This window comes from Rhinopithecus roxellana, chromosome 19 (assembly GCF_007565055.1).
Source record: "Rhinopithecus roxellana isolate Shanxi Qingling chromosome 19, ASM756505v1, whole genome shotgun sequence".
Lineage (NCBI taxonomy): Eukaryota > Metazoa > Chordata > Mammalia > Primates > Cercopithecidae > Rhinopithecus > Rhinopithecus roxellana.
The window spans coordinates 60,359,192-60,385,855 of NC_044567.1; the positions used below are offsets into that span (position 1 = coordinate 60,359,192).

The 26,664-nt window shown below is 50.6% G+C and overlaps 1 protein-coding gene across 2 annotated transcripts in view; it reads right to left on the reverse strand.

Annotated features, from left to right (window-relative positions):
* The window catches only part of SDK2 (sidekick cell adhesion molecule 2), a 317,206-nt gene that overhangs the window by 140,393 nt on the left and 150,149 nt on the right, over window positions 1-26,664 (reverse strand). For both annotated transcript variants that reach the window (XM_030924058.1, XM_030924057.1), the window contains exon 3: window positions 2,727-2,833. In XM_030924058.1, coding sequence (XP_030779918.1) covers window positions 2,727-2,833 — 107 coding nt within the window. The remainder of the gene's footprint in view (window positions 1-2,726; window positions 2,834-26,664) is intronic.

The following is a 26,664-nucleotide window of genomic DNA, read 5'->3' on the forward strand; positions in this document are numbered from 1 at the left end:
ACCTGCAGTGTGGGGAAGGGGAAGCTCAGGGTACCCCCATCCCCAGCGTGTGTGCCTGAGCAGAAGCGTCAGGCAGGTGTCAGGGTGTCAGGCAGCACAAGTCCCCTTCCATCTGCTTCTCATGGCCTGGAAGTGCCCAGAGGGCAGGGCCCAGGTCTGTCTGAGCCCTTCTCTGCAGCACCCAGGAAATGCCAGGACCTTTGCCCGTGATCAGTGCTCTCTGCTTGCTTGCCCTGAAGATGGGCCTGGTCACACCCCTTCCCCGGTGTGAAGGCAGAAGGACACCTGTGGGTCCGGGGGAAGGGGCCATACACGTGTCTGGCCTGGTGTGGAGGGAGTTCCCCCCACACTGGGTTTGTGCGTATGTGGGAAGGAGTTTGTGTAAGGAGGAGGGTCAAGGAGCTGAGTCTGGGCTCAGGGATTCCTATCACAGCCAAGGAAAGAAGCATTTCAGCCACAGAAACCCTGACCTCCCTTTCTTTCTCTCTTTGATTGGCAGAACCAACCCCGGGGAGGCTGTGTCATTTCATCTCGGGGGCTCTCAACTCCAGAAAGTTTCTACTGTCTCCTATGAGCCAAGGGCTTGGAACTTACCACCTACCCCCACCCCACGGCCTGGACTAAGTGGCATCCTAGATGGCATTTGCAACTGTGCGCGCATGCACATGCACAGGTTCTGGCCCACACACAGGTAAACAAAGAGGCAGGTTACTCCAGACATGCACATCTGAACAGATAACCAATACGTGTACGTGCACACACTTGCACATACTCGAATGCACACACATGGATACATGCAATGCAAGGGCACACATTTGCACCCACTCACACTCATGCTTACAACACACATGTTCTCTCAAATACACAGGTGAGAGGCAGACTGGCAACAGAAACATATACCCACGCACACATGCATGCATGCAAACACACACACACATATCCTTGTGCACACACCTGCACATATACACACTCATTCTTTCCCAGACACATGTGAACAAAAAGGCCAACCAACCCAGACACAGACATTTGCACATACCCATGCACACACATTGGCACACACTCATGCACACACACATGCAGACTCTGGAGCCTCAGCCACAGCTTCTCCCTGCCCCCTGGACTCTCAGCACTGACTAAGCGAAGCTCCCAGGGAGCCCTCCAGCCGGCTGACAGCTGCCTGAGATCCATCACTTTAATTTAGGGCTTTTTCTGCTCCTTGGAGTAAGTTGAGTTGCCGTTAGTGCTGATTTATGGGGACCATCCATCCTCCACTTTTGATTACGGTTGTTTTCCGTAATTATCATAAACACTCTTTGCCTCACTTGAGATTTTCTTTTAGATTTCTCTCCTGCACTCTTTAAGTAGCAAGCTCTCTCCTGTGCTAATTTAGAAGCATGCCCCCAAGTGCTCCAGATGAGAGGGTGCCTTAAAAAAAATTCAGGCCTCTCTAAGGATTGCCACCCTCTCATGTCCCACAGTACCACTTCTCCTCCTAGGAAAATCCAGAATGAAACAGCCCATAATGAGCCTCATTTCTAGAAGACAGCAGATATTTGAGGAAGCGGGGACAGGGCTGGGAAGGGGACACTGGGTCTTGGGGGAAGAGTGTTGGTTGGTGCTCTAGGACCCTGGCCCCTGAGATGCCCTGGGGTTCTTCTGAAGCTGTCTTCCCTTCCTCATCGGAAGGAGATCCTCTAGAATTGGCGGCACTGGGGAGAAGGCCGTTACGCACAAAGGCTTGGTGAGGGCCTCCCACTTCATTCTCTGCCCCCCAGCCTTTCTGTGAACCCTGATTCATTCCTCACTCTCCCCTTCCTCTTGGAGTTTCAGCACTCACCATGAGGCACCTCCCAACACCCCTGGAAGATCACAGGGACCCCCAGGCTGTTATCACGCCAGGATTGAGCAAGTTGGAGGATGGAAAATAAAAGTCATACTGGGCACGGTGGCTCACACCTGTAATCCCAGCACTTTGGGAGGCTGAGGTGGGCAGATCACTTGAGGTCAGGAGTTGGAGACCAGCCTGGCCAACATGGTGAAATCCTATCTCTACCAAAAATACAAAAAATTAGCTGGGTGTGGTGGCACATGCCTGTAATCCCAGCTACTTGGGAGGCTGAAGCAGGAGAATCGCTTGAACCTGGAAGCGGAGGTTGCAGTGAGCCAAGATTGCTCCGCTGCACTCCAGTCTGGATGACAGAGCGAGACTCCATCTCGAAACAAAAACAAAAACAAAATAAAAGTCATGGAGGCCCTGGGAAGTCTGCTGAGAAGAGGGTTGTAGCTGGAGAGGCTCAGAGTGGCCATTCTGAAGATGCCCCTTCCCAGGTGTGAGGTGGATGACAGAGGAGACACTTGAAGCAGGTGCAAGGCCCTTTTTTGAAACACAAATCAGCTGGTACCATTTAAAGGACACAGATGCAGCCACCCTTGTCTAAAATGAATGAAAAGCACCAGGAGCTCTTGGCTCTCAGGACATGTTGTGGGGTCACCAGGGTCAGCAGATTTGCATGATACTTACAGTTGCATGACCTTGGAGGGGGCCTGCTACCTCTCTGGGCCTTGGTTCTACCAACTGTAAAATGAGGTCGCTGGCTGGAAGGGGCACTGTGGGCACTCTGGGTATTGATGGCCATGATGGGATCTGGCTCTGCCCAGGATGTGGCTGGTGGGTGCCACCCTGGCAGCACAGATCCCCCCTGCCCCCAGGTCCCCATTGTACTCACAGGCCACCTGGACCTCGGTTTGCCGCTGCAGCAGGGCGCCCATTCGGTTCCGCACGATGCAACGGTAGAAGCCAGCGTGGGTGCGGTCCAGGCTGGTGATCATGTATCTATGGACAGATGAGACAGCCAGTGAGCAAGTCAGGCAGCTGCAGGGGTACAGAGGTCAGACTGGGCTCAGAGGTCAGAGGTTGCCAGGTCACCCTCTTTTGGAATAAGACTACCAGGGAACTCTCGACTCTCTGGCCATGTCATAGGATCACACAAAGGTCTTTATCAATAAATAGGAGCGTTCCTCCTAAAGCCAATGAGGCCTTTACTCAGTCGCCTGGGAATTAGCCTGCACTTCTCCAAGCACAGAAGGTACTGCACCCAAATCCTTGACCCTGACCCTAGGGCTGTGTCAGCTCTGTTGGAAGCAGCTTCTCTCCCTCACCTGTGACTCACATGACTGAGAAAGGTGGGGGGATTTTTTTTTTTTGTCCTTGCACAGGACTGTGCTATAAATATTAGTTGAAATGGATGGAGGTGACAGAGACAGGGAAATTTACATGTTTTCCCAAATGCTCAGTATCATTCCTTCCTTAAAATTACAGACAGCCCCGATATGGTTTGGCTCTGTGTCCCCACCCAAATCTCATCTTTTTTTTTTTTTTTATTATACTTTAAGTTCTAGGGTACATGTGCATAACGTGCAGGTTTGTTACATATGTATATTTGTGCCATGTTGGTGTGCTGCACCCATCAACTCGTCAGCACCCATCAATTCATCATTTATATCATGTATAACTCCCCAATGCAATCCCTCCCCCCTCCCCCCTCCCCATGATAGGCCCCAGTGTGTGATGTTCCCCTTCCCGAGTCCAAGTGATCTCATTGTTCAGTTCCCACCTATGAGTGAGAACATGCGGTGTTTGGTTTTCTCTTCTTGTGACAGTTTGCTAAGAATGATGGTTTCCAGCTGCAGCCATGTCCCTACAAAGGACGCAAACTCATCCTTTTTTATGGCTGCATAGTATTCCATGGTGTATATGTGCCACATTTTCTTAATCCAGTCTGTCACAGATGGACATTTGGGTTGATTCCAAGTCTTTGCTATTGTGAATAGTGCTGCAATAAACATACGTGTGCATGTGTCTTTGTAGTAGAATAATTTATAATCCTTTGGGTGTATACCTAGTAGTGGGATGGCTGGGTCATATGGTACATCTAGTTCTAGATCCTTGAGGAATTGCCATACTGTTTTCCATAATGGTTGAACTAGTTTACAATCCCACCAACAGTGTAAAAGTGTTCCTATTTCTCCACATCCTCTCCAACAACTGTTGTTTCCTGATTTTTTAATGATTGCCATTCTAACTGGTGTGAGATGGTATCTCATTGTGGTTTTGCCAAATCTCATCTTGTAGCTCCCATAATTCCCAAGTGTTGTGGGAGGAACCCGGTAGGAGATAATTGAATCATGGGAGTGGGTCTTTCCATGTTGTTCTCGTGATAGTGAATAAGTCTCATGATCTGATGGTTTTATAAGGGGGAGCTTCCCCACACAAGTCCTCTCTCTTTGCCTGCTGCCATCCATGTAAGATGTGACTTGCTCCTCCTTGCCTTCTGCCATGATTGTAAGGGCTCCCCAGCCACATGGAACTGTGAGTCCATTAAACTCTTTCTTTTGTAAATTGCCCAGTCTCAGGTATGTCTTTATCAGCAGCATGAAAACGGACTAATAATACAGCTCCACTGCTGCTTTTGGACTGGCGGGGTTGGGCAGAGCCTTCTGAACAAGACAGGCCAGTGTTCTGTGGGCTCTGGGGACAGGACGCGGGACTCCAGGCTGACCCCTTGAAAGCCCACTCCAGAAACACTTGTTACCCGCAGAGCAGCAGACTCTGGCATTGGCGGGCAGGCAGTTGGGAGCAGATGTATGTGCACTGACCTGGCTGAGAGGCAAGGAGGAGGCAGGTCAGTGAGAGGAGCTTCTGACAGTAGGACAGGAGTGGATGGAGGGGACTGGGGACCAGGGGCTAATTCCCTGGGTTCACCCTTGGTGGTCACCTTTACCATCCCTAGGCAATGGTCTCACAGGACCCTCAGAGGAAGAAGGGATGTCCTAGGATGTCTCTCCCCAATTCGTGGGTGTTCTAGGGTTTGCCCAGCTGACCTGGTGGACAAGTTCCTTGATGCCTGCCTCTAGGGTATCTCTAGATGTGCCAGCCCTGGGATGCAGCAGCCTTATTCCCAGGAGATGCCAGTTTTGTTTTATTAATACATGAGATCTGGCTAGGGCCTGCCATCATCATCATCTTCCCAAGAATGAAACAACCGCCACCACTTCCAGAGCACCATCTCTGCATCAGACACTGTATTAAGTACTTATCATACGTTTCTTCATTTCACACAGCAGTTCCCAGCCTATTGAATATCATGAACCAGTAACACTTAAAAAAGTGAGGCCAACATGAGACAGTGAACTTCTTGCTTTGCCAAGATTATGAAAACAAACCAACCAGAAGGCAAACAGACAAATAATCAGGCAACAACAACAAAAGCACTTAAAAAGGGATAATATTAAAAAGTGCCAGGAAGAGAAAAACAAACAGAAACGGTCAGCATTTAGTTTAAAAAGGACATTTCTGAGATGACAAAAAACCCCTCATCTCAGCATAAAGTCATTTTAAAAACTTTTTTCCTCCTTTATATTAAAAAAACTTTTTAAAAAAAGAGATGGGGGTTGTCTATGTTTCTCAGGCTGATTTTGAATTCCTGGGCTCAAGTGAGCCTCCCTTCTCTGCCTCCCAAAGTGCTAGGATTACAGGCGTGAGCTACTGCACCCAGCCAATTTTTAACAAATTTTTAAACTTAAATTTTACACAAAGCCCACTACCCTAGCCTGACTTTAATGAGGGCAGTTGCAAACTGTCATCGGTCAGCATGTGAGAGCCTATGACTTAATCTCCACACTAACCCTAATAGCACCTTCCTTCTAGAGGTGGAGAAGTTGAGGCTCAGAAATATGTTGTCAGTAACCTGTAAGTTTCACACACTGTAAGAGGCAAAGTCCCACGGAGCCTTTCAGACTCCAAGCCTGGCTGTGAAGCTGAGGTCACATCCCAAGGGCCCCACCCTCCATCCTGGGTCCGTGCAGGCCTGACTCACAACTGGCCGCATGCCAAGTTCGCTCCGGCTCTGCAGCATTTTCCAGAACCTTCTGGCTGCCCAAGCCCCTTATCTCTGCCACCGGCTGCAGCTCTTATCTGTCTCTTGCTACTGTGCGCAGCGTGATGGCGGGGAGATAGCAGTGCCCAAGCTCTGGCAAATCTCTCTTCCTCCTTTCACCTCATCTTCAAATCCACCCTCAGCCTTCTCTCCTGCTTGCTTCCCATCTCTCCTGAGGCGAGGGGAGGCCACTGTGGGGGAACTGTCTGGGTCTCTAAAGTGATGGGGTGACCCTAGAAAGGAGATGGAAGAAGAGATGGGCTGGAAAAGCTCTCTGCCTTTGGAAATGGAATCAGATATTATTAAAAAGCACCAGAGAGAGGAAAAGAAATAGAAATGGCTGATAAACTCATGAAAAGATGCTCGACTTCCTTCATAGTGAAAGAAATTCAAATCAAGACGACAAGACCATGTTTGCCTACCAGATCGTCCAAGATTTCAGGTGTGGTCAAACCCAGTGTTGGCAGGAGTGGGGAGGAGGGGAAGGTATACCCACAGGACTGTTGGTGGTACTGGAAATTGGCCCAGCCTTTGGGAAAAAGTCTGTGAAATTTAGAATATGCCAGCTCTTTGACTCAGAGGTTGCGCTCCTAGGAGCTCGCCTTTTATTTATTTATTTATTTATTTATTTATTTATTTATTTATTTGAGACAGAGTCTCACTTTTTTGCCTGGCTGAAGTGCAATGGCATGATCTTGGCTCACTGCAGCCTCCACCCACCAGGTTCAAGCAATTCTCCTGCCTCAGCCTCCCAAGTAGCTGGGATTATAGGCACCTGCCACCACACCTGGCTAATTTTTGTATTTTTAGTGGAGATGGGGTTTTACTATGTTGACCAGGCTGGTCTCAAACTCCTGACCTCAGATGATCCACCCACCTCGGCTCCCGAAGTGTTGGGATTACAGGTGTGAGCCACCACTCCCAGCCCAGTGAGCTGGCCTTTTAGATACACTAGCAACCATGTGACAAAAAAAATATGTGCAAGGATGTTCACTGTAGCATTTGCTTGCCATAGCAGAGACAAACAAACAAAAGCTGGAAGCAAACTAAATGTCCATCAAAATGGAATTGGATCAATAAATGATGCGGCAGCCACAGAATGAACACGTGTATGAAAGGAGGTAGGAAGGTGTCCAAGACATACAGAGGATAGAAAGAAAGAGCTGGGGAGGAGGAGAAGGTTTGTGAATAAAAGCACGCAATAGCAAGATGCTAAACAATCTCATAGTTGACTGTTAGGAACAAGAATGATAATATATTCTTATCAGTTGCTGTTCATTATACAGGCTACCAAACCCTTAATGTTTGACATCATACACACTGGTCTAATAAAAATCCCTGCACTTTGGGAGGTGGAGATGGGCAGATCACTTGGAGTTCAAGACCAGCATGGCCAGCATGGCGAAACCCCGTTTCTACTAAATATACAAAAATTAGCCGGGTGTGGTGGTGAATGCCTGTAGTCCCAGCTATTTGGGATGTTGAGGCAGGAGAATCGCTTGAACCCAGGAGGCAGAGGTTGCAGTGAGCTGAGATTGCACCACTGCACTCCAGCCTGGGCGACAACGACTCCATCTCAAAATAATAATCATCATCATCATAATTTAAGTTTGTTGCAAAAATGCAAGAAAAAGTACAGAAAAGTGTGACGACATGATGCTATTTGCTATAATGCCCTTTGGGTAAATTGAAATAGTATATATATATTTCTGAGTATGTGTGTATACAAATACACAAGCACAAACACACACACTTATAACTACACAAACACACTGGGATAGGCATAAAATTTTTTCAAGATGGATACTCCAGAATGTGTTATCTCCCTTTTGGGAGAGTTACCCGGGATAAGGAGGGAGGAAACTTCTATTTTTTGATTTTATGTCTTTCTATGCCATCAGACTTTTCTTTATCGTATGCATATATTGCTTTTATTTTAAAAATAAAATAAAAAGATGCACGTTGTGCACATAATTTAAGCATACATTATAAAAAAGGCACCAGGGGCTCATTGGATCTGGATTTGTTTGCTGATGTCAGTGAAGCGTGGTGAAATTTAAACTTTAATAAAAGCCCGTTTCTTTTTTATTTTATTATTTTTATTTTTTAGAGACAGGGTCTCATTTTGTCACCCAGGCTGGAGTGCAAAGGCAAGATCCTAGCTCACTGTAACTTCAAACTCCTGGGCTTAAGCAATCCTCCTGCCTCAGCCTTCCAAGTATCGAGGACTATGTCTATTTGCTTCAGCCAGGAACCCCCAGGTCCCAGTTACGGCCTAATTAGGGCCACGAGGAAGGCCCATGGGCTGCTGGCCCCTCCCCTCCCCCAGGCTGCTCTCTGTCCCCCTCTGCGGCCGAGGGCAGGTACTCCCTGCCCCAGCAGTGCGGGTGCAGCCTCTCTCCCGCTCCTCCGCCTCCGTCTCTTTGGGATGTCTCTTTGGTGCTCCCTGCCTGGGAGACCTATTTCTGGCTTGTAGGCAACATTATTTAAAGTAACAGTTCCGCCCACTGCCTTTCCTACCAGGGAAACCCACTTCACTCCACCCAAATTGCAGCTCTCGTCTCCCTGCCTCCCAGGCGGGTGGAAGAGGCATTTGGCCAACTTCTCGGTTTGCGAGTCCAGCGCACTGTAAGCATCTCCGATAATGACAGTAACAGCACTCATTATCCCCACCGCGCTCCCTCCTGGGCCACCAAGACACACTCAGCCCGCAGCTCTGCCTGCCCCACTCACCCGTAGCTGCCAGCCCAGCATGAAACTGGCTGAGTCCAGCCCCATCCAGGTCACCCCGGGGGCGGGGGATGGATGAAATGGCTCCCGGAGGAGCAGCAGGGCCGGAGCTGAAGGGTCCACACCCGGTCCACTCAAGAGGAAGTGCAGCGTTGGAGAAGACACCAGCACTTCCACATCAGGGGGACTTACACTTGACTTTCACTTCTGTTCTTTCTTAGATGTGTGGCCCAGGCAAGTTATGGGACCTTGCAAGCCTCAGTTTCCCTATCTGTAAAATGGGAATGATGATGGCCATCTTTGATGTGAGCATCCAGAGAGGCCGTGGATACAAATGCCTGCACAAATGCTTGCCAAGTGAAGAGGCAAATGTAAGAGCCATTGGCGGGGAGGCTCAGAGAGGAGGACTAAGAGGGTGAGGCAGGGTCTTCCCCCTAGAGTGGGGATCCTCTAGGGGCTTCAGCCAAGCACTAGGGGAACATGGAGTCCCCTGCCTGGTACGTTCCTTGGCTTCTGACCCCCCAACCTCCCAGTCACCTCCATATGCCTCCTTGAGGTCAAAGAGCAGGAATGTGTCTCCTCCAGGGATGAGAAACAGTGACTGTGGCTGGGTGACCTGCAACCTCACTTTCTATTCAACAAGGAAGAGCTGCAGGGGTGTGGCCTCTGGGAGCTAGTGCACACCTGGATTCACCCAGCCTTAGGTCCTTTCAAAGGACCGCTTTTTATTTACTTATTATAGGAAATACATTCACAATTCAAAATTCAAAGAAAAGAAAAAGCACACAGCAAAACACCTCTCCCACCCTTGTTCCCCAGCTGCCCTGTCATCCTGATCCCCAACACACACAGGTAGGAAATGACTGTCATTAGTTTCCTATCTTTTCAGAACTTTTTTATGCAAATGCAAGCAAATACGCATTTAGAATCCCTCCCCATTATAAACAGGAGACATGGCTCCTGTACACACTGTTCTGTTCCTTGCTTTGTGCAAGTGACAATGTATCAAAAATCTTGCCATAGCTGTGCATGGAGCTTCCTCGGGCTTTTTGACAGCTGCAGAGTATTGAGGAATCTTCTGGGTGGAGGAAGATTTGCTTTCTCCCAGTTCAATGGTCAAAAGGAGCAGGCGGTGAAGAGAGCTTCTCAGGGGCTGGGCTTGGGGCTGGGGGCAGAAAGAGGGCAGTGAAGGAAGATGTGCCAAGAATCCACACCCGTTCTCCTCATCCCCATCATAGATTGTCCTGATTTTAATCTGGCAGGACCCTGCAGCTCAGTCCACTCTTCGAAGATGAAGAGATGAGCTCAGGGTAGAGGGTGCAAGACAATAGTGGGAGGAAGAACCAGGACAGATAATTGGATTTTTAGAGACAAGAGAGGAGCAGGGGGGAAAATAACTGCCTAACAAATGTGGCATCTTCTCCAGCACACGAGGAAACACACAATGCCCTTTTTGGTTCAAGTCCTTGAGTGTCACAGTTGTTATTTAAAATGATTCTTACTCATATTAAATAAGATATTTCAATTCCACGAAGCTGTCAGGAGCTGATGCGGACACCAGAAATAATAGGCACACTCTCCTTGTATTGTCCTCGTTAATAAATCAGACGCCTGGAGATGCACGCAGTGATGCTCCCGTGGAGGAAGGGGGTGTGTGTGAGTGCACATGTGCACACTTGTGCACATACATGGAGCACACTCATGCATACCCACCCACGGTACAATGCACATTCATGCATGCTGTGCTGTGCACACACATGCAAACTCATGCAATCCACCTCCCTGCAAACTCATACATGACTGTGCACACACATGTTCAGACAAGGCCTCCTCTCCTCAAGTGAACTGTGCTCAGGTAGAGAAGGCAGGTGGGTCACCATGTCCACTGGGGGTCAGGGGACCCTGTGTGCCTGCTGCCTGCAGGTGTCACCCCAGATGTCTGAGGCCAACACAGGTTCCAGGGACAGCAGTAAGTCACTGAACTCGGGAACCCAGATTTCCTTCCCTCTCCCCATGGACTTTTGGGCAGCAGGCAGGAGAGGCAGCAAGTGCTGAGCGTGTGCATGTCCGTGTGTGTGTGTGTGTGTGTGTGTTTGTGTGTGTGTCCTCAGACACCTGTGAGCACACACTGGGCCTGTTTCTGCAGCAGGAAGACTTAGGTGGTACTCGAGAACCTGGCCACTGGACTGTGGCCTTCTAGAAAAGGACTGACTCTATATTTGTGGGTTTGCTTTAGCAAAGTTTCTTCAGGAAATCAGGCAAAACTCTGTCCAGGGCGATCAGAAGGGCAAATGACATGTACCAGGTAATAAATAATAACAATATACCCTTATACAATTAACATAATAACTATTATTATTATAATAAATGTCACTGTTCTAAGGACTTTATATTTTTTAATCACCTTGCTGTAATTTTATTTTATTTTTTAAGGTTTTATTTTTATTTATTTATTTTTGAGACAGAGTCTTGCTCTGTCGCCCAGGCTGGAGTGCAATGGCGCAATCTTGGCTCACTGCAACCTCCGTCTCCTGGGTTCAAGCAATTCTCCTGCCTCAGCCTCCCAAGTAGCTGGGATTACAGGCACCTGCCACCATGCCTGGCTAATTTTTAGTATTTTTTAGTAAAGACAGGGTTTCTCCATGTTGGCCAGGCTGATCTTGAACTCCTGACCTCAGGTGATCCAGCTCCCTTGGCCCTCCAAAGGGCTGGGATTACAAGCGTGAGCCACCGTACCTGACCTAAGTTTTATTTTCTTTATCATCACCCAGGTATTAAGCCTAGCACCCAATAGTTATTTTTTTTCTGCTCTTCTCCCTCTAGGACTTTAACGTATCCACTCATCTGATCCTCACAATACTGCAGAGGCAGTGCTAATATAAACCTCGGTTCACAGATGAGAAAAATGGGGCCCAGAGAGATAAAGTAACTTACCCCAGGCCACACAGCTAAGTACCTAGAATGCTAGGACAGTCTAGCACATTGACAGCATGAACCTCAACGGGATATGTATCTGATGGCTTGGGGTCTCTCATTCCTGGGGTATGAAGAGGGCAGTTTGGCTGTCTACCACCTCCTGCTTCACTCAGAGGCAGAGGTATTTCCGGGCAGGGCCTAAACTGATCTGGGCCATGTTTATCAAAAATTGTTGCTAAGTGCTGGCCAGTCTAGTACACTGGAGGCCCAGGAAGAAGGAGCTGGATGGCTTGGGCAGCCCCTTTAGTGGGTCTTTTGACTGTGGAAGGAGAGGCTCAGGCATGGAAGGGGTTGAGGCAAACAGAGCTCAACTGTTCGGTATGATCAAGTGGCTGTAATGTTGAATTTCCCTTCTGGTAGCCGCCCTAAGGATCTGCTGGGGGTGAGTGGGGGTGAAAATGAGAGAGAGAGAGAGTGCGACAGTGAGTCAGAGAGACAGAGAGATCTAGGGAGAAAGAGAGAGACAGGGAGGCTGAGACGGAGAGAGACACACACAGAGAAACAGAGTCAGAGAAAGAGACAAAGAGAGACAGGGGACAGACAGAGAGGTAACGCCCTCTCACCGTGTAGGACTCGGCCAGAGGCCGGGTAGTGGCAGCAGGCTGGCTGCGGAGGGTGATGTCAGCTGCACCCCGCGGTGAGGACTGGCAGGGCACCTCAGGAACAGCAATGTCTGTTTTTCTATTTTAAGCAGTTTCCGTCCTGTGCTGTTAATTCCCCTCCCACATTTTCGGTGAGAGTCAGTGACAGGCACAGCGTGTTCTGTGGATGGTGCTTGGGGAAGGATGCTGTGCTCCTGGCTTGCGGGCTAGGGGTCTGCCATTTGAAGGGGAAGCAGCGGCCTCAGGAGGGGAAGGGTTGGGGGAAGATCCAGAATTGGTTCTGGAACAGGCACTGGGAGAGGACAGGCAAGTCCAGGCGAGCTGAGCACGAGGTTCCAGAATCCTTGGAAGGCAGGGGAGGGTCCTGGACTTGTCCCCTCCCAGAGGACAGACACTGGGATAGGGAAGGATTCTGTGTCCCTCGGAGGAGGGCAGACTCGGGCACAGTGTGTTCCCCCTGCCTTCTAGGGAACCACAGGGTGGAGGGGGGTACCTGCAGCGGACAGAACAGGGAGGAAACGCTGACTCTGACGTGACGGTTAATTTTAGGTGTCAACTTGACTGGGCCGAGGGATGCCTGCCCAGACAGCTGGTAAAGGATGGTCTGGGTGTGTCTGTGAGGGTGTTTCTAGAAGAGATCAGTATTTGGGTCAGCAGCTGGAGTAAAGAAGAGAGAGACAGGGAGACAGAGACAGAGGAAGAGAGAGACAAAAAGACAGGGGACAGAGACAGAGCGAAGAAAACCCTCTCCCCTCGCAGGACGTAGCTGGAGCCCTCACCAACGTGGGAGGGAACCGTCCAATCCACTGAGGGCTTGGATGGCACAAAAAGGCGGAGGAAGGTGGAATGTGCTGTCTTGGGAGGAGACGCCCGTCTTCTCCTGCCCTTGGACGTGGGTCTCCTGGTTCCTGGCTGTCAGACTCTAGGATTTACACCCATGGGCTCTCGGTTTCCAGGCCTTTGGGCCCAGACTGAATCACAGCACTGGCTTTCTTGGGTCTCCAGCTTGCAGGCGGCAGTTCGTGTTCTTGGCCGGCCTCCACAACCACATGGGCCAGGTCTCATAATGAACCTCATGCATCTGTCTCTCTCCCATTGGTTTTGCTTCTTCTCTGCAGAACCCCAACTAATACACTGACCACAGAATATGGGAGATAGGCCGGGTGTGGTGGCTCATGCCTGTAATCCCAGCACGTTGGGAGGCTGAGGCGGGAGGATCACCTGCGGTCAGGAATTCAAGACCAGCCTGGCCAACATGGTGAAATCCCATCTCTACTACAAATACAAAAATTAGTGGGGCATGGTGGCATGTGCCTGTAATTCTAGCTGCTCAAGAGGCTGAGGCGGGATAATCTCTTGAACCAGGCAAGTGGAGATTGCAGTGAGCCAAGATCACATCGCTGTACTCTGGCCTGTGTGACAGAGCAATACTCCATCTCAAAAAAGGAAGAAGAAGAAGAAGAAAGAAGAACAAGAGGAGGAGGAGGAGGAGGAGGAGGAGGAGGAGGAAGAAGAAGAAGAAGAAGAAGAAGAAGAAGAAGAAGAAGAAGAAGAAGAAGAAGAGGAGGAGGAGGAGGAGGAGGAGGAGGAGGAGGAGGAGGAGGAGGAGGAGGAAGGGGAAGGGGAAGGGGAAGGGGAAGGGGAAGGGGGTCTATCTCCTATTGGTTCTGGTTCCTCGTAGGGCTGAGCAGGGCTGGATACAGATGTGCCTGAAAGCGGTGCTCAGCTGAGGCACAACCTGAGGCTTGCACAAGCACCTGCTGCTAGGTGGTTTGCTTCATAAGGGGAGGAGATGTCTCAGGGCCTGCCTGCCACCACCGAGACTCCCCCGCTTTGCCAGAAGAGCCCATGAGGCTCTGATTGATCCCCTGGCCCTGTGGTCAATGAGAGGATGGCGGTGTTATCGAGCTCGGGGCTGCTATCACGGTGACAGCCCTGGCTTGCAGTGGCTGGGGGAAGGCGTCTATTGGCCTTGGGACCTTCTGGGTCAATTAACTGCTCTCAATGCACAAGGATAAGGACTTCATTAAACTGTGATCCATCAGCCCAGTGGTCCCCACAGAGGTCTGACTGGATGAGAAAGCAGAGGAGAAAGCTGAGGGAACCAGTGAAGTGAGATGAGGGCAGGACAGGGCTGGGAATCCAAGACATCTACTCCTTCTGGGTGGGCAGTACTCCTATTGCTTGAGAAAATAAACGGGGATCCCTTCCTGAATAACAACCACAGTAGCAGCATCGGGTTGTGAACCAAACACTTGACACACACTATCTGGTTCATTCCCAGGTCAACTGCAGGGGAAGGGACTCCTCTTCCCATTTTACAGCCAGGGGACCTGGGCTCAGAGAGGTTGAGCATGTGGCCTGAAGTCACCCAGCTAGGAGGCAGCAAAGTGAGATTCCCTTTCAGCCCCATGTGACCCCATCCATGTTCCTGCCCTATACCTGCCCCCTGACCTGTCCTGGGGCCCTCAGGACTGCTCTGGGGTAGGTCTTCTCTGCTTGTTTCTGCTTCACACTCCAGAAAGAAATTCCTCTGGGGAGCTGCCCAGACCTTACCTTGATGCAGGAGCTGTGTCTGAGTCCAGCTGGGAGGGAGCCACTGCATAGATGGGAGGAGAGTAGGGAGACCCGTGGACAACTCTGCACCATGAACAGCGACACAGGACAGAACTTGTTTTTGTTTTTCTGAGATGGAGTCTCAGAAGTTGCTCAGGAGTCTCATCCCATTGCTCATGATCTCGGCTCACTGCAGCCTCCACCTCCCTGGTTCAAGCAATTCTCCTGCCTCAGCCTCCTGAGTAGCTGGGACTACAGACACGTGCGCCACCACACCTGGCTAATTTGTGTGTGTGTGTGTGTGTGTGTGTGTGTGTGTGTGTATGTATTTTTTGTTTTTTAGTAGAGTTGGGGTTTCACCATGTTGGCCAGGCTGGTCTTGAACTCCTGGCCTCAAGTGATCCACCTGCCTCAGCCTCCCAAAGTGCTGGGATTACAGGCATGAGCCACTGCGCCTAGCCAGACAGAATGTTTTATTACTAGGAGCAGAAAGGAATGAAAAACTGCAGAAGACAAGCCCTGTTCAGGGTACAAGGAGTTAAAACTCAGGTTTCAATTTAAATGGCTGGGAAAAAAGAAATGCCGAGATTTGGGGGAGGCGGTGTGGTTATTTTATATTTTTTTAAGAAACAAGAAAACAGAAAAGCAAAATGAGAGGAGCATCTCCTCTCACCTCGATTACAATTGTGCTTTAGAATTTCCTCACCGCTCCCTGCTCCTCCGGCTCGGGGAGGAAAGCTTCGCCACCCGGCTCCCTCTCCCAGGGTTGGGGAGGACTCCTTTGTCCCGGGCTCCTGGCACTGGGCTGAAATTCTTTATGATTCTTTTCATGCCAAGGTGGATCAGAAAGAAACCAAATTAAAACAAACTGATAAAGAGGGTGCATGGAAACCAGGCCTTAGGGAACCAAGGGGCTGGGGCTCCGTGGCCCAATCATGGTGGGCAGCCAGAGCAGCCCCATGGATCCGCTTCTCCAGGCTCACTCCAGCCTCCCAGGTGTGCAGGGGAGACTCAATGGCTTCTCAAACTGGGAGAAGCGGCCTCCTAATAAGACCTGCTGAATGCACAGTGGTGCTGGCTGAGGAGCCTCTTCCCTCACAGTGAAGGGGTTCCCTGATGTGAGAGGCCTCACTTGTTTGGGGGAAGCAGGACACTGGGGCATCCAGGGGCATATTTGTTTCTCAGGGCTGCTGTAACAAAGCACGATGGCCTGGGTGCCTTAAAACAACAGAAATTTCTTCTCCCACAGCCCTGGCTGCCAGGTGTCTGAGTCAAGCTCAGCAGCACCATGCCCCCCATGAAGGCTCCCAGAGAGAATCCTTCCTGCTTCCTTTGGCTCTGGGGGCCCCACGTGTTCCTTGGCTTGCGGTCACATCACTCCAATCTCTGCCTCTGCCTTCACTTAGTGTTCTCTTCTCTGGGTTTCTCTCCTCCCTCACTTTTCTTTCTTAATAGAGATGGGATCTCGCTATGTTTTCCAGGCTGGTCTTGAACTCCTGGGCTCAAATGATCCTCTTTTTTTGGCCTCCCAAAGTGCCGGGATTATAGCCATGAGCCGCTGTGCCTGGCCTCTCCTGTCTTCTCAAAAGGATCCCATCATATTGGATTTGGGGACTACCTAGTCTAAGACAGTGTGACCTCACCTGAACTAATTAGCTCTGCAATGACCTTATTTCCAAATAAGGTCACACTCTGAGGCACTAGGGGTTAGGACATCAATATATATTTTTGAAGGAGACACAATTCAACCCATAACAGCTGAGGCTTGAGCTGTGGGGTGACTTAGAGATGGGTGGGACTTGGGAGGGTGTGCATGTGTGGAGAGATGGGGGCTGGGCCTCTCTATCTCCTTCCTGAGGGCAGGAAGGCTCAGGTAAGTGCAGGTGCTGATGGAGGCTGAGGGGGCAAGGGAAGGAAAGGAGGAGATGCTGTCCAGTGCAGGTCCTGAGGGGAAGGCAAGGATGGTTGAAGAGTGCCAGGCATGATAAGTAGATGTCAGAGACAGAGATTCCTGAGACATCGACTGGTGTTAGCCAGAGAAAGAGCCTGGCTGGGATAATGGGGAGGCTGGACTTCATGGCTGGGCCAGTCCCCACCGGGCCTTGTGGGCTGGGCTGAGGAGTTTGGGCCTCTTCCTGAGGATAGTGGAAATATGTTGAGGGTATTAATCACGGCTATAAAACAGAGCTTAGCAAACTACAGTCACAGGCCAAATCTACAGTCACAGCCTCTACAATAGGTGTACCAGGAAGAAAGAGCTCACACATTTTTAGCAAAATGTAACAATATCAAGAGTAATGTTAATGTCAGATGAAAATTATACGATATTCAAATTTCTGCATCCATAAATAGTTTTACTGGGACACAGCCATGCGCATTTGTGGACGCAGCGTCTGCAGCTGCTCTCCTGCTGCACAGGCAGAGTTGAAGGTTGCCATAAACTGTGTGGCCTGTGAACCCTCAAACATTCACTGTCTGTCCTGGACCAGAAAATGCTTGCCAACCCCTGTTGCAAAATAGGCAGGTTTACATGTGTACAAAGGTCATTCTGACTGCAGACTGGAGAGGGAACTGGAGTTGGTCAAGGCCAAAGGGTTGGAAGCCAATTCAGTCTTTGCCATAGACTGGGGAGAGGTGATGGGGATGACTGTGTACAATGGTGCTGGGGGGCCAGGGGACAGTAGAAAGGTGTCACTGGTGCTAGCACGAGGGGGCACCCGATGGCCTGGGGTGGGTGGTAGTTTCAGTGGGCACAACTGGCGAGGAGAGGAGGGGTCTGGACAGGTGGAGAATGCAAAGTTGTGTGCTAAAAAGAGGAGAGTGGTTCCTGGCAAGAAAGGGAATGTGGGCAGAGGGAGGTCTGTAGGAGGGACTTTGGTTTTTAAAGATGTGAGACTCGAGCAGGTTAAACATTGGGGGTGGGGAACAGTTAGGAGAAGTAGAGGCCGAGAGCAGTGACTCACACCTGTAATCCCATCACTTTGGGAAGCCAAGGCAGGGGGAAGGCTCAAGTCCTGGAGTTTGAGACTAGCCTGGGCAACATAGCAAGAACCTATCTCTACCAAAAAATAAAACAATTAGCCAGGCGTAGTGGCATATGCTTGTAGTCCCAGCTACTTGGGAGGCTAAGGAAGGAGGATTGCTTGAGACCAGGAGTTGGAGGCTGCAGTAAGCTATGATTGCATCACTGTACTCCAGCCTGGGTGACAGAGTGAGACTCTGCCTCTAAAAAAAAAAAGGAGAGGCAGAAAGAGAGGACAAGTGATGGAGCCAGCAGCCAGTTCCTGAGGGTCTGTGGTTCTGTACCCAGTGGAGTGCAGTCCCTGGCAGAAGGAGAGACCTGGTGGGGCAGAGTTAACTGAGGCAGGATGGCAGGAAGTGGGAGAAATGAATTCCTTACAATTCTCCTACTTCCTCGGGGAAGGGAGCAGTGAAGGGAGGGGCGGTGGGCTGGCTGTTCAAAACAGCAGCTGTGGAGGATGAGTAAGTTGACTGGGGAAACTGCGGGAAGGCGCAGGCAAGGGCAGTAACTTGACTTTGTTTTTTTTGCTGTTTTTTTTGTTGTTGTTGTTTTTTTTTTTTTTTGAGACGGACTCTCACTCTGTTGCCCAGGCTGGAGTGCAATGCCGCGATCTCAGCTCACTGCAACCTTTGCCTCCCAGAGTCAAGTGATTCTCATGCCTCAGCCTCCCGAGTAGCTGGGACTACAGGCATGTACCACCATGCCTGGCTAATTTTTGTATTTTTAGTAGAGATGGGGTTTCACCACGTTGGCCAGGTTGGTTTTGAACTCCTGACCTCAGGTGATCCACCCGCTTTGGCCTCCCAAAGTGCTGGGATTACAGGTGTGAGCCACTGCGCCCGGCCAGTACCTTGACTTTGTACAGGTGCTGTCTACACAGGTGGCTGGCTTTCTTCAGCAGGGCTCAGTAGCCTTATGGAAGGAGCAAGGTGGGTTGAAAGCTGGGCTGACCCAAGGCTGGGGCTCTTCCAGGAAGCTGTGACAGGTGGACCTCAATGCCAGGGGCTGAAGACACTGGCAAGAGGGAGGCTGAGATGGTGATGACGAGGTCCACTGGCTGGGGAAGCAGGTTCAGCCAGCAGGGAACTGACAGCTGGGGCAGGAGGGCCAGGGCAAGAGGTGGAAGGCGTTCCACAGCCCTGCTGCTCACAGTGAGGTGTGGGCACCAGCCACAGGAGCACCACCTGGGAGTGGGTCAGAAATGCAGAATCTTGGGCCCCACGCCAGACCTGCTGATCAGAATATTCATTTACGGTGTTCCCAGGGTGAGTCCTTGCACACAAACTCGACAATGCTCTGTGATGAGATGGAGACACAGGTGTGAGGCAGATGGGTGGTCAGAATCAAGGCTTCAAATGGGAAATGGGTCTAGGTGATGACGGAGGTCAGGGTGCTGCCTCATCTGTCCTCAGTTTCCCCGTCTGCGAGATGACTTTGATCATAGTCTGATGAAAAGGCTGATCATAGCCTCAAAGACTCACAGTCTTTAAGAACCTCGGCTATGGCTTCAGACAACCCTTTACTCTGGTCCCAGTTCTATCACTCACTGAGCACGTGACCTCAGACAAGGGATGGAACCTCATGATACCTCAGACACTCCATCTGTATAACGGGCAAAGTAAGAATGGCTGTCTTTTTTTTTTTTTTTTTTTTTTTTTTTGAGATGGAGCCTCGCTGTGTCGCCCAGGCTGGAGTGCAGTGGCGCAATCTTGGCTTACCACAAGCTCCGCCTCCCGGGTTCATGCCATTCTCCTGCCTCAGCCTCCCCAGTAGCTGGCACTACAGGTGCCCGCTACCACGCTCGGCTAATTTTTTGTATTTTTAGTAGAGACGGGGTTTCACCATGTTAGCCAGGATGGTCTTGATCTCCTGACCTCGTGATCCGCCTGCCCCAGCCTCCCAAAATGCTGGGATTACAGGCGTGAGCCCCTGTGTGCGGCCAAGATGGCTGTCTTATAGAAAATACAAGTTCAGGCAGCTCGCTGTAAGGCTTGTTTTCAAACACACGTTTGTTCCACTGAGATTGATATATTAGAGAATGATATGAGCATCTGTGGATTTTGCATTTGCTATGCACAGTTTTGTCTGCAAGAAGCAGGAGTCAATACAGAAAACTGCACCCAGCTGAGGTGGGATGCACAGTTGTGCACAAAATGCACATGGCTCTGGGGTCCTCAGCTCACTGCAAATGTTACTCACCCACACCTGGTGTTACAACTTTTTTTTTTTTAAATGTCTGACAACCTTCCTTCTACCACTTCATAGTAACTCATAAGCTGCACCCCTTCTGAAACCCACTTCCGCAAGCAAACTGGGAGCCTTTTCCAAGGCAAAGTGTCGTAAGTATTATAGTAGTTATGCATTTCTTAACCACTTAATATGTGTAAAATTGTGCAATCGTCTTCATTAAGTTCCTTTCTTTTTTAATATGTCGCTAATGAAGTTTTTGCATGTTGCTGTCCTCACTCCATTTCCCCCATAAGCCCTTTGGTTTTTATTGCACAGTTTGGCATAGCATGGTGATTTCTACAAACGTATCCATCACACAGTAGCAGAACTGACGGCAAAGTGCTTAGCACGGCGCTTGACATTCGGTAAGCAGTCACAAAATGTGTCCTTATGCAGTTTCCCACTGTTCTGAATCATTCTACCCATACTGGAGTGCCTACAACGAGCCAGACACTGTGTTAGGCTCTGGAAATTAGCAGTAATAATGACAACAACGAGAGTAATAGCAATACTCTTGTCTCCATGTACTGCGATACCAGCAGTTGCTTGCGTTTAGATGAAAACGTTACTGCTGCTGCCACGCTCTGCTTAGAAACGCACTGTTCCCCAGCTCTACTTGGAGTCCATTCATTTCCTGTTCCTATCCACCAAGACAATAGTGGTCACTTCCCTGGAGGCGAGAGGGAAGGAGTTAAACATGAAGCCTTTCAGCATCTCCAAATCCCAGGGACCTTAAGGGAATGAAGACTTGGTCATCTTTGGGGAGGAATGACTTTGTCAAGCTAATTAATACTAAGATGGGGGGGGGGGGGTAAGGGGATTGGAAGCATTAACTCAGAGGGGGGTTCCAGGTAGGGAATAGGTGAGTTGTGATGGCATGAACCCTGCCAAGCACCACCCAGATGGCCAGAGCTTCCTGTCCTGCTGAGTCCTGCTCTCTGGGCTTCACCAGGCTCTGGGTTTCCTGAGATCAGATGTTCTGGGATTACTAGATGTTGATAAGGCTGGAGGATGAGCCACAGTCTCCAGGTCGTTGCCTATAACATGCTTGGTAGGTCAAGGGAGGCTGGAAAGAGGCCGCCCTGTCTGCCCTGCAGTGTCTGCTGTTGGCAGCCCTGCCTGAAGGTCAGCATTGACCCTCTATGTCTGTGGCAAGGCTTCAGGTGTGGCTGAGGCTCTCCGCTCTGGGATCTACATCTATACTTATGCCCTCCGCTATATCATCAATGTCTATTTCAACCTAGGTAGAGTAGCCGACTTTAATTTGGCCAACAAAAAAGTGAAACAACAAAAGCTAAAAAATCTGTCATGCAGATTTTCTTTTCTTTCTTTAAAAGGACATTTTTAACATCAAAAGAGGACAAAACACACAGAATTTTATGCAAAGAGTGGATTTAGCACTATGAGAACCTGCCACGTAGCCCTGGTTTCGACTAGTTCACAGCAGACTTCTTACAACGCCACCCCGGCCTTCCTCTGCTACTGAGCACCAGAGCTTGAGACCTGTGCCCTCTCTCAGAGCCTCCCTGCTCTCTGGGGTTGCGTCCTGACTTTTTCGGTGGCCTGTCTTGACTTCCCTAGCAAGGCTGCAAGCTCCGCCTGTTCTTGGAGTGCCCCTGGTACCTGATACTTTGTCTAAACTCACAGTGGGTGATCAAGAAGCCGGGGCAGGCCCGCTGCTTGCAGGGCTGGAGGGCACCCCGCTAAAGCACGGCACAAAGGCGTCCCAAGTCAAACCACTCGGCTTTGCTCTGCCAAGGAGCTCTGCTCTAAGGGATGGCAGGCACAGATGGAGAAGGAGGGAGGGTTTTTGATTGTGTGTTTCACTTGCTGTGTGACGTTAGGAAAGCTGCCTAATCTCTCTGTGCCTCCATTTCCTCATCTATAAAATAGGGGTAGTAACAATAGGTACTAATATGGGCCAGGCAGTGTTTTATTTTGTTTTTGTTGTTTTTTCTTTTTGAGATAGGTTTTTTTTTTTTTTTTTTTTGTCACCCGGGCTGGAGTGCAGTGGGGTGATCTCAGCTCACTGCAGTCTCGACCTCCTGAGTTCAAGTGATTCCCCCCAAGTAGCTGGGGCTACAGGCATGCACCATCACACCTGGCTACTTTTTGTATTATTACTATTATTATTTTTAAGAGACAGGGTTTTGCCATGTTGCCCAGGCTGGTCTCGAACCCCTGAGCTCAAGTGATCCACCCGCCTTGGCCTTCTAACATGCTAGGATTACAGGCGTGAATCACCACACCTGGCTCCAGGCAGTGTTTTAAGCATTTCACATGTGATCATGCATTTACTCCTTATTAACCACCCTACGAGGTTAGAATTAATAATATCCAAATGTGGCAGATAAAAAAGATCAGGAAACCAAGGAACAAAGATGTTAAGGAACTTGCCCCAGTTCACATGGCCAGTAGCTGGCAGAGCACCAGTGGGCTTCTAGATTTTGTGCTCTTAACCACCCTACTATAGCTCCTACCTGAATGTCCAGTGTGAGGATTAAATGAGATAATGCATGTAGTGTGCTTAGGACACGGGCTGGCATAAGGCTTATAGTAAGCAATCTTTAAGAGTTAGCTGCTGCTGTTATTGTTAATGTTATTATTACTACTTCACCTGTCCTTGTTCTCAGCACCCTCTAACAGCGCCCTGACACTGGCCCAATATATACTTATCTAGGACAAGCCCTGGCCCAGCAAAGCAGCCCGGGGACCTTCAGTCCCAGGTGTCAGAAGCTGTGACCCTGGCTGCTGGGAGCCTTATGTCCCAGAGCCAACTCCTCTCTCTGTCTTTCTTTTCTGTTTTTTGGCTTTCTCTTCTTCTTTCTTTCTTTCTTTTTTCTTTTTTTGAGACAGGGTCTTCCTGTCACCCAGGCTGGAGTGCAGTGGCACGATCACAGCTCACTGCAGCCTTGACTGCCAGGGCTCAAGCGATCCTCCCACCTCAACCTCCCAAGGAGCTGGGACTATAGGCACGTACCACTATGCCCAGCTAACTTTTTTATTTTTAGTAGAAACAAGGTCTCACTATGTTGCACAGGTCTCTGTGCTTGCAAGTGTGAGCCACTGCGCCCGGCCCCTCTCTCTGCCTCTCTCAACATCTGCTCAGATCACAGGCAGCAGGTCCCAGACTCAATCCTACCAGCTCTGAGCTTTCTGCTCTTTATCCTGCATGACTCAGTTCCAATCTTTGCCCATTCTCTCTGAGTTTTCCAAAGTCACGCTTGCGGGTGCCTTCAGAAATACCAAGTGGGAGAATTGGACCAGAACCGTGCTAATGAAGCCCTGGGGACCCGCCTGTGAGCCGCCATCTGGAAAAGGCGATCGGTGTAGGCTTTGGGGTAACGGCCAGATCTGAGAGGAGGCCAGGAGGGGACTGAGGAGCATGGCTCTGATACTTTACAGCGACCCCCATCAGGATGTGGAGTCCATTTCCCCACTCCCGAAATCTGGGCCAGCTTCATGACTCGCTTTCACTGACAGAATGTGGTCCTTACAGCTTCTACATTCACCCTCTAGGATCATGGCCCCAACACCATGGTGGCTCACCATGCCACCAAGGAGGAGAAATCACGTGGAGAAAGAGATCCCGCACCCAGCTGTCCCTACCAAGCCCAGCCCAAGCTGACTGCCAGATGGGCATAACTTCATGGCGAGCCCAGGAGAGACCAGGGGGAATAATAATCCTGGTTGTTCAAGCCGAGTGCTGAGTTGGTTTCCTAAGCAGCAGTAGGTAGCTGACCAGAGTAGCTATCTGTGGCGCGGCCGGCATGCTCCTGCAGGCAGGACCTCACTCTGCACTCCAGGGGCCCATGGTGTTTGAGTATCCCAGTGGCTGGAGCCTGTGGATGTGCTGTGGGTTGGCCTCCAGGGACTGTGCCTCATCTCCCCTGGGGCACTTAGTCTCTCTTAGTTACTAGTCTTCATCCTGCAGAGAGAACGGCCTGTTCCTTCTTCCAGCTGTGAGCCCACCAGTGCCTGGAACCCCCTACCTATGCATTCTGTTTATTTTGAGCTGCAGAACACACCAGCATCTCTCAGCCCCCAGGGGCTGCCAGTTAGAGCCAAAAGCCCTATTTTCAACCCCCTCCCAGGAGGAGTCTCTGACACCCCAGGGCACTTGGGCGACCCTGGGAGAAGACCGGACTGGTGAGTCAGAAACCCCAGCTCCCCTGCCAAGTGGGCCACTGCAGAGATTCCTCTTCAAGGGGATGAAGACATAGGGGAGAGTTACCTGTACCCTCCCACACTGAGGAATCCTATGAATGGGCCCAAGGGAGAGCTCCGGGGGGGAGGGGTAGTCAGGCGCCACGGCAGCCCCCAGGAAGCAGGGGTCATTACCAACTCCCCAGGCGTCTGTCTAGACCATTTGCCTGCCTGAGCGCATAACTGAGTCAAGATCTAATTAGTTTCTGTGTCCTGGCTGAGAGCCAAGGCCGGGCGGGCGCAGGAGGACCTGGGAGGGGGTGGAAAGCAGGAGACTCTCAGGGTAAGCGGGTCTACAGCCTTTTTCTGTGTGCGGAAAAAGGAGGAACTCTCATTTCCATGCACTGAACTACCCCAGATAAAAAACATCTGTGCCTCCGATGGAGACCACCCCTCCCCTCCCCAAGGACTGTGGGCCACACACGGCCTGCGCCCATGTCTGTGCACCAGTTACCCGGGATTCAGGCCAGATTCAAATATGTCAATCTCATGTGATGAATGATCAAACCCTTCTTAATTTGCATATTAAATTTCCTTGTGGTGAAAATAAATAGCCTCAGTTCATCAGAGAAGAGCTTTCCTCGGGAGCCTTTCATTAAAGGCGGCGGCGAGCGCTTCATTTGCATGTTCTGTGGGGCACATTGGGGAGTCTGGGCGGATGTGGCCAGCGGCGCCCCAGGGCTGCCGGGGTGGGCCATGGAAAATGCATCCGTTGCTGGGAAGTGGGAGGAGATGACAGGAAGAAGTGAGGGTGTGGCTGTGTGTGCGCACCTGTGCGTTCCAGACTGTTCCATGCAGAGGAGGTGGTGGCAGGTCCACATCCCTAGCTCCCGCCTAATTTGCAGTGTGATCCTGGACTTGTCACTTTACCTCTCTGGGACTCAGTTTCTATATCTATAAAATGGGAAGCATGAAGTGTTTTGTATTAAGTAAAAGCAAAGCAATAGGTGTTTTGTATCCTCACAGCCCTCCTTGTGAGAATTAAATGCATTAACACCGATGAAGGCACATTGTGCACGGCTGTGTGTGGGGTCATGCTCTGTGGACCATGGCTGGAGGTGCAGAGCTGCGCATGGGCACACAGGGTGCCTTTGGGAGACAGCAGCATCTCCCTGCCTGCCCCAGCTTCAGAGAGCTCCACAGCTTCATGGAAATGTCCTCCCCGTCCCACCTACAGCTCTCTGTGGGTGGTGACGCCCTTGTGTGATCCTGCAATCAAACAAGGACATTGAAGGAACTGGGCAAACATCCCGTCAGAAGAGAGACGTGAGGACAGAACCTGTGACCTGGGGTGCTGGGCCTGGCAATGTTCCCATCCCTGACACGGCGATTCCCTCTCCTGTTCCCAGGTGCCCAGCCTGACCAGGGAAATGACACTGAGTGAAAATGATGTTGGCGCCTTTGCTTCTGATCACGCCAGGATGCTGAGGAGCTGGGGAGCCCAGTGAGATCCAAGCGGTACGGAGACTCAGGGGGCCTGGGTCTGAATTCTAATTCTGATATGAACGCATGCCGTATCCCCAATAAGTCATTTCCACTCAGGGCCACCATGTCCCCGCTGTAAGACAGGGCTTGTCCCGGATGCCAGCTGAGGTGTTCTGTGGCTGCGTGACTGTCTCATAGCTCCTATTTCCCCTGCCTGCCCCCTGCACCAACGCCCTCAGCCCAGATCCAGCGAGGCCACACCCACCATCCATCTCCATCCAGCGAGGCCACACCCACCATCCATCTCCAGCTTCCTCGGGAGTGGGGGACTCATTTTCTCCCCAAGCCAGGACCTGTTAACGGAGACTGTGAGGAAACAGGTTGCTATGGAAACCAAGCCAGCCACGGTTTGAGAGACTTTTGCATGTTTTTTCCGCCTTTCCCCTTACACTTTGAACTTATTAGTCTTAATTGACATAATTATCACAAGGTTGTCAACCTGATGCATGAGGAGCAGCTGTGCCTCTCGCTGCCCAGCACCAGCCCTGACCCTCGGGGATGCTCCCCGCCGCCTCTGTCCGTCCCATCTGCCACCACCCTGGCTTTCCCTGCTACTGACTAGCAAATCCTGAGGCCGCACTTGGGCCCCTCATGTCAGGAAGAACCTGTCCTAAAGCAGGAGGGGGCTCCCAGGCCACGGTGGGCGGATGGACGGCATGTAGGACCGCGTGCATCTGTGGGAAGCAGGTCGTAAGGAGCACCACTCCGTGTCCTCTTGCACCAGTATCCTCAACCTCTCGGCTAATGGTTTTAGCAGGACTGATCAGAGGAGGCCGGAGTGAATCACTCTTTCCGAGTCTCTGACTTCTCTGTGCAGTGGAGGTGTTATACCTGCCCCGGGCTGAGGATCCAACAGAGAGCATCAAGGAAGGTGGCCTGTGCAGCAGGAAGCGCCTTCTACTTGAATTGTTATGAGAAAGGG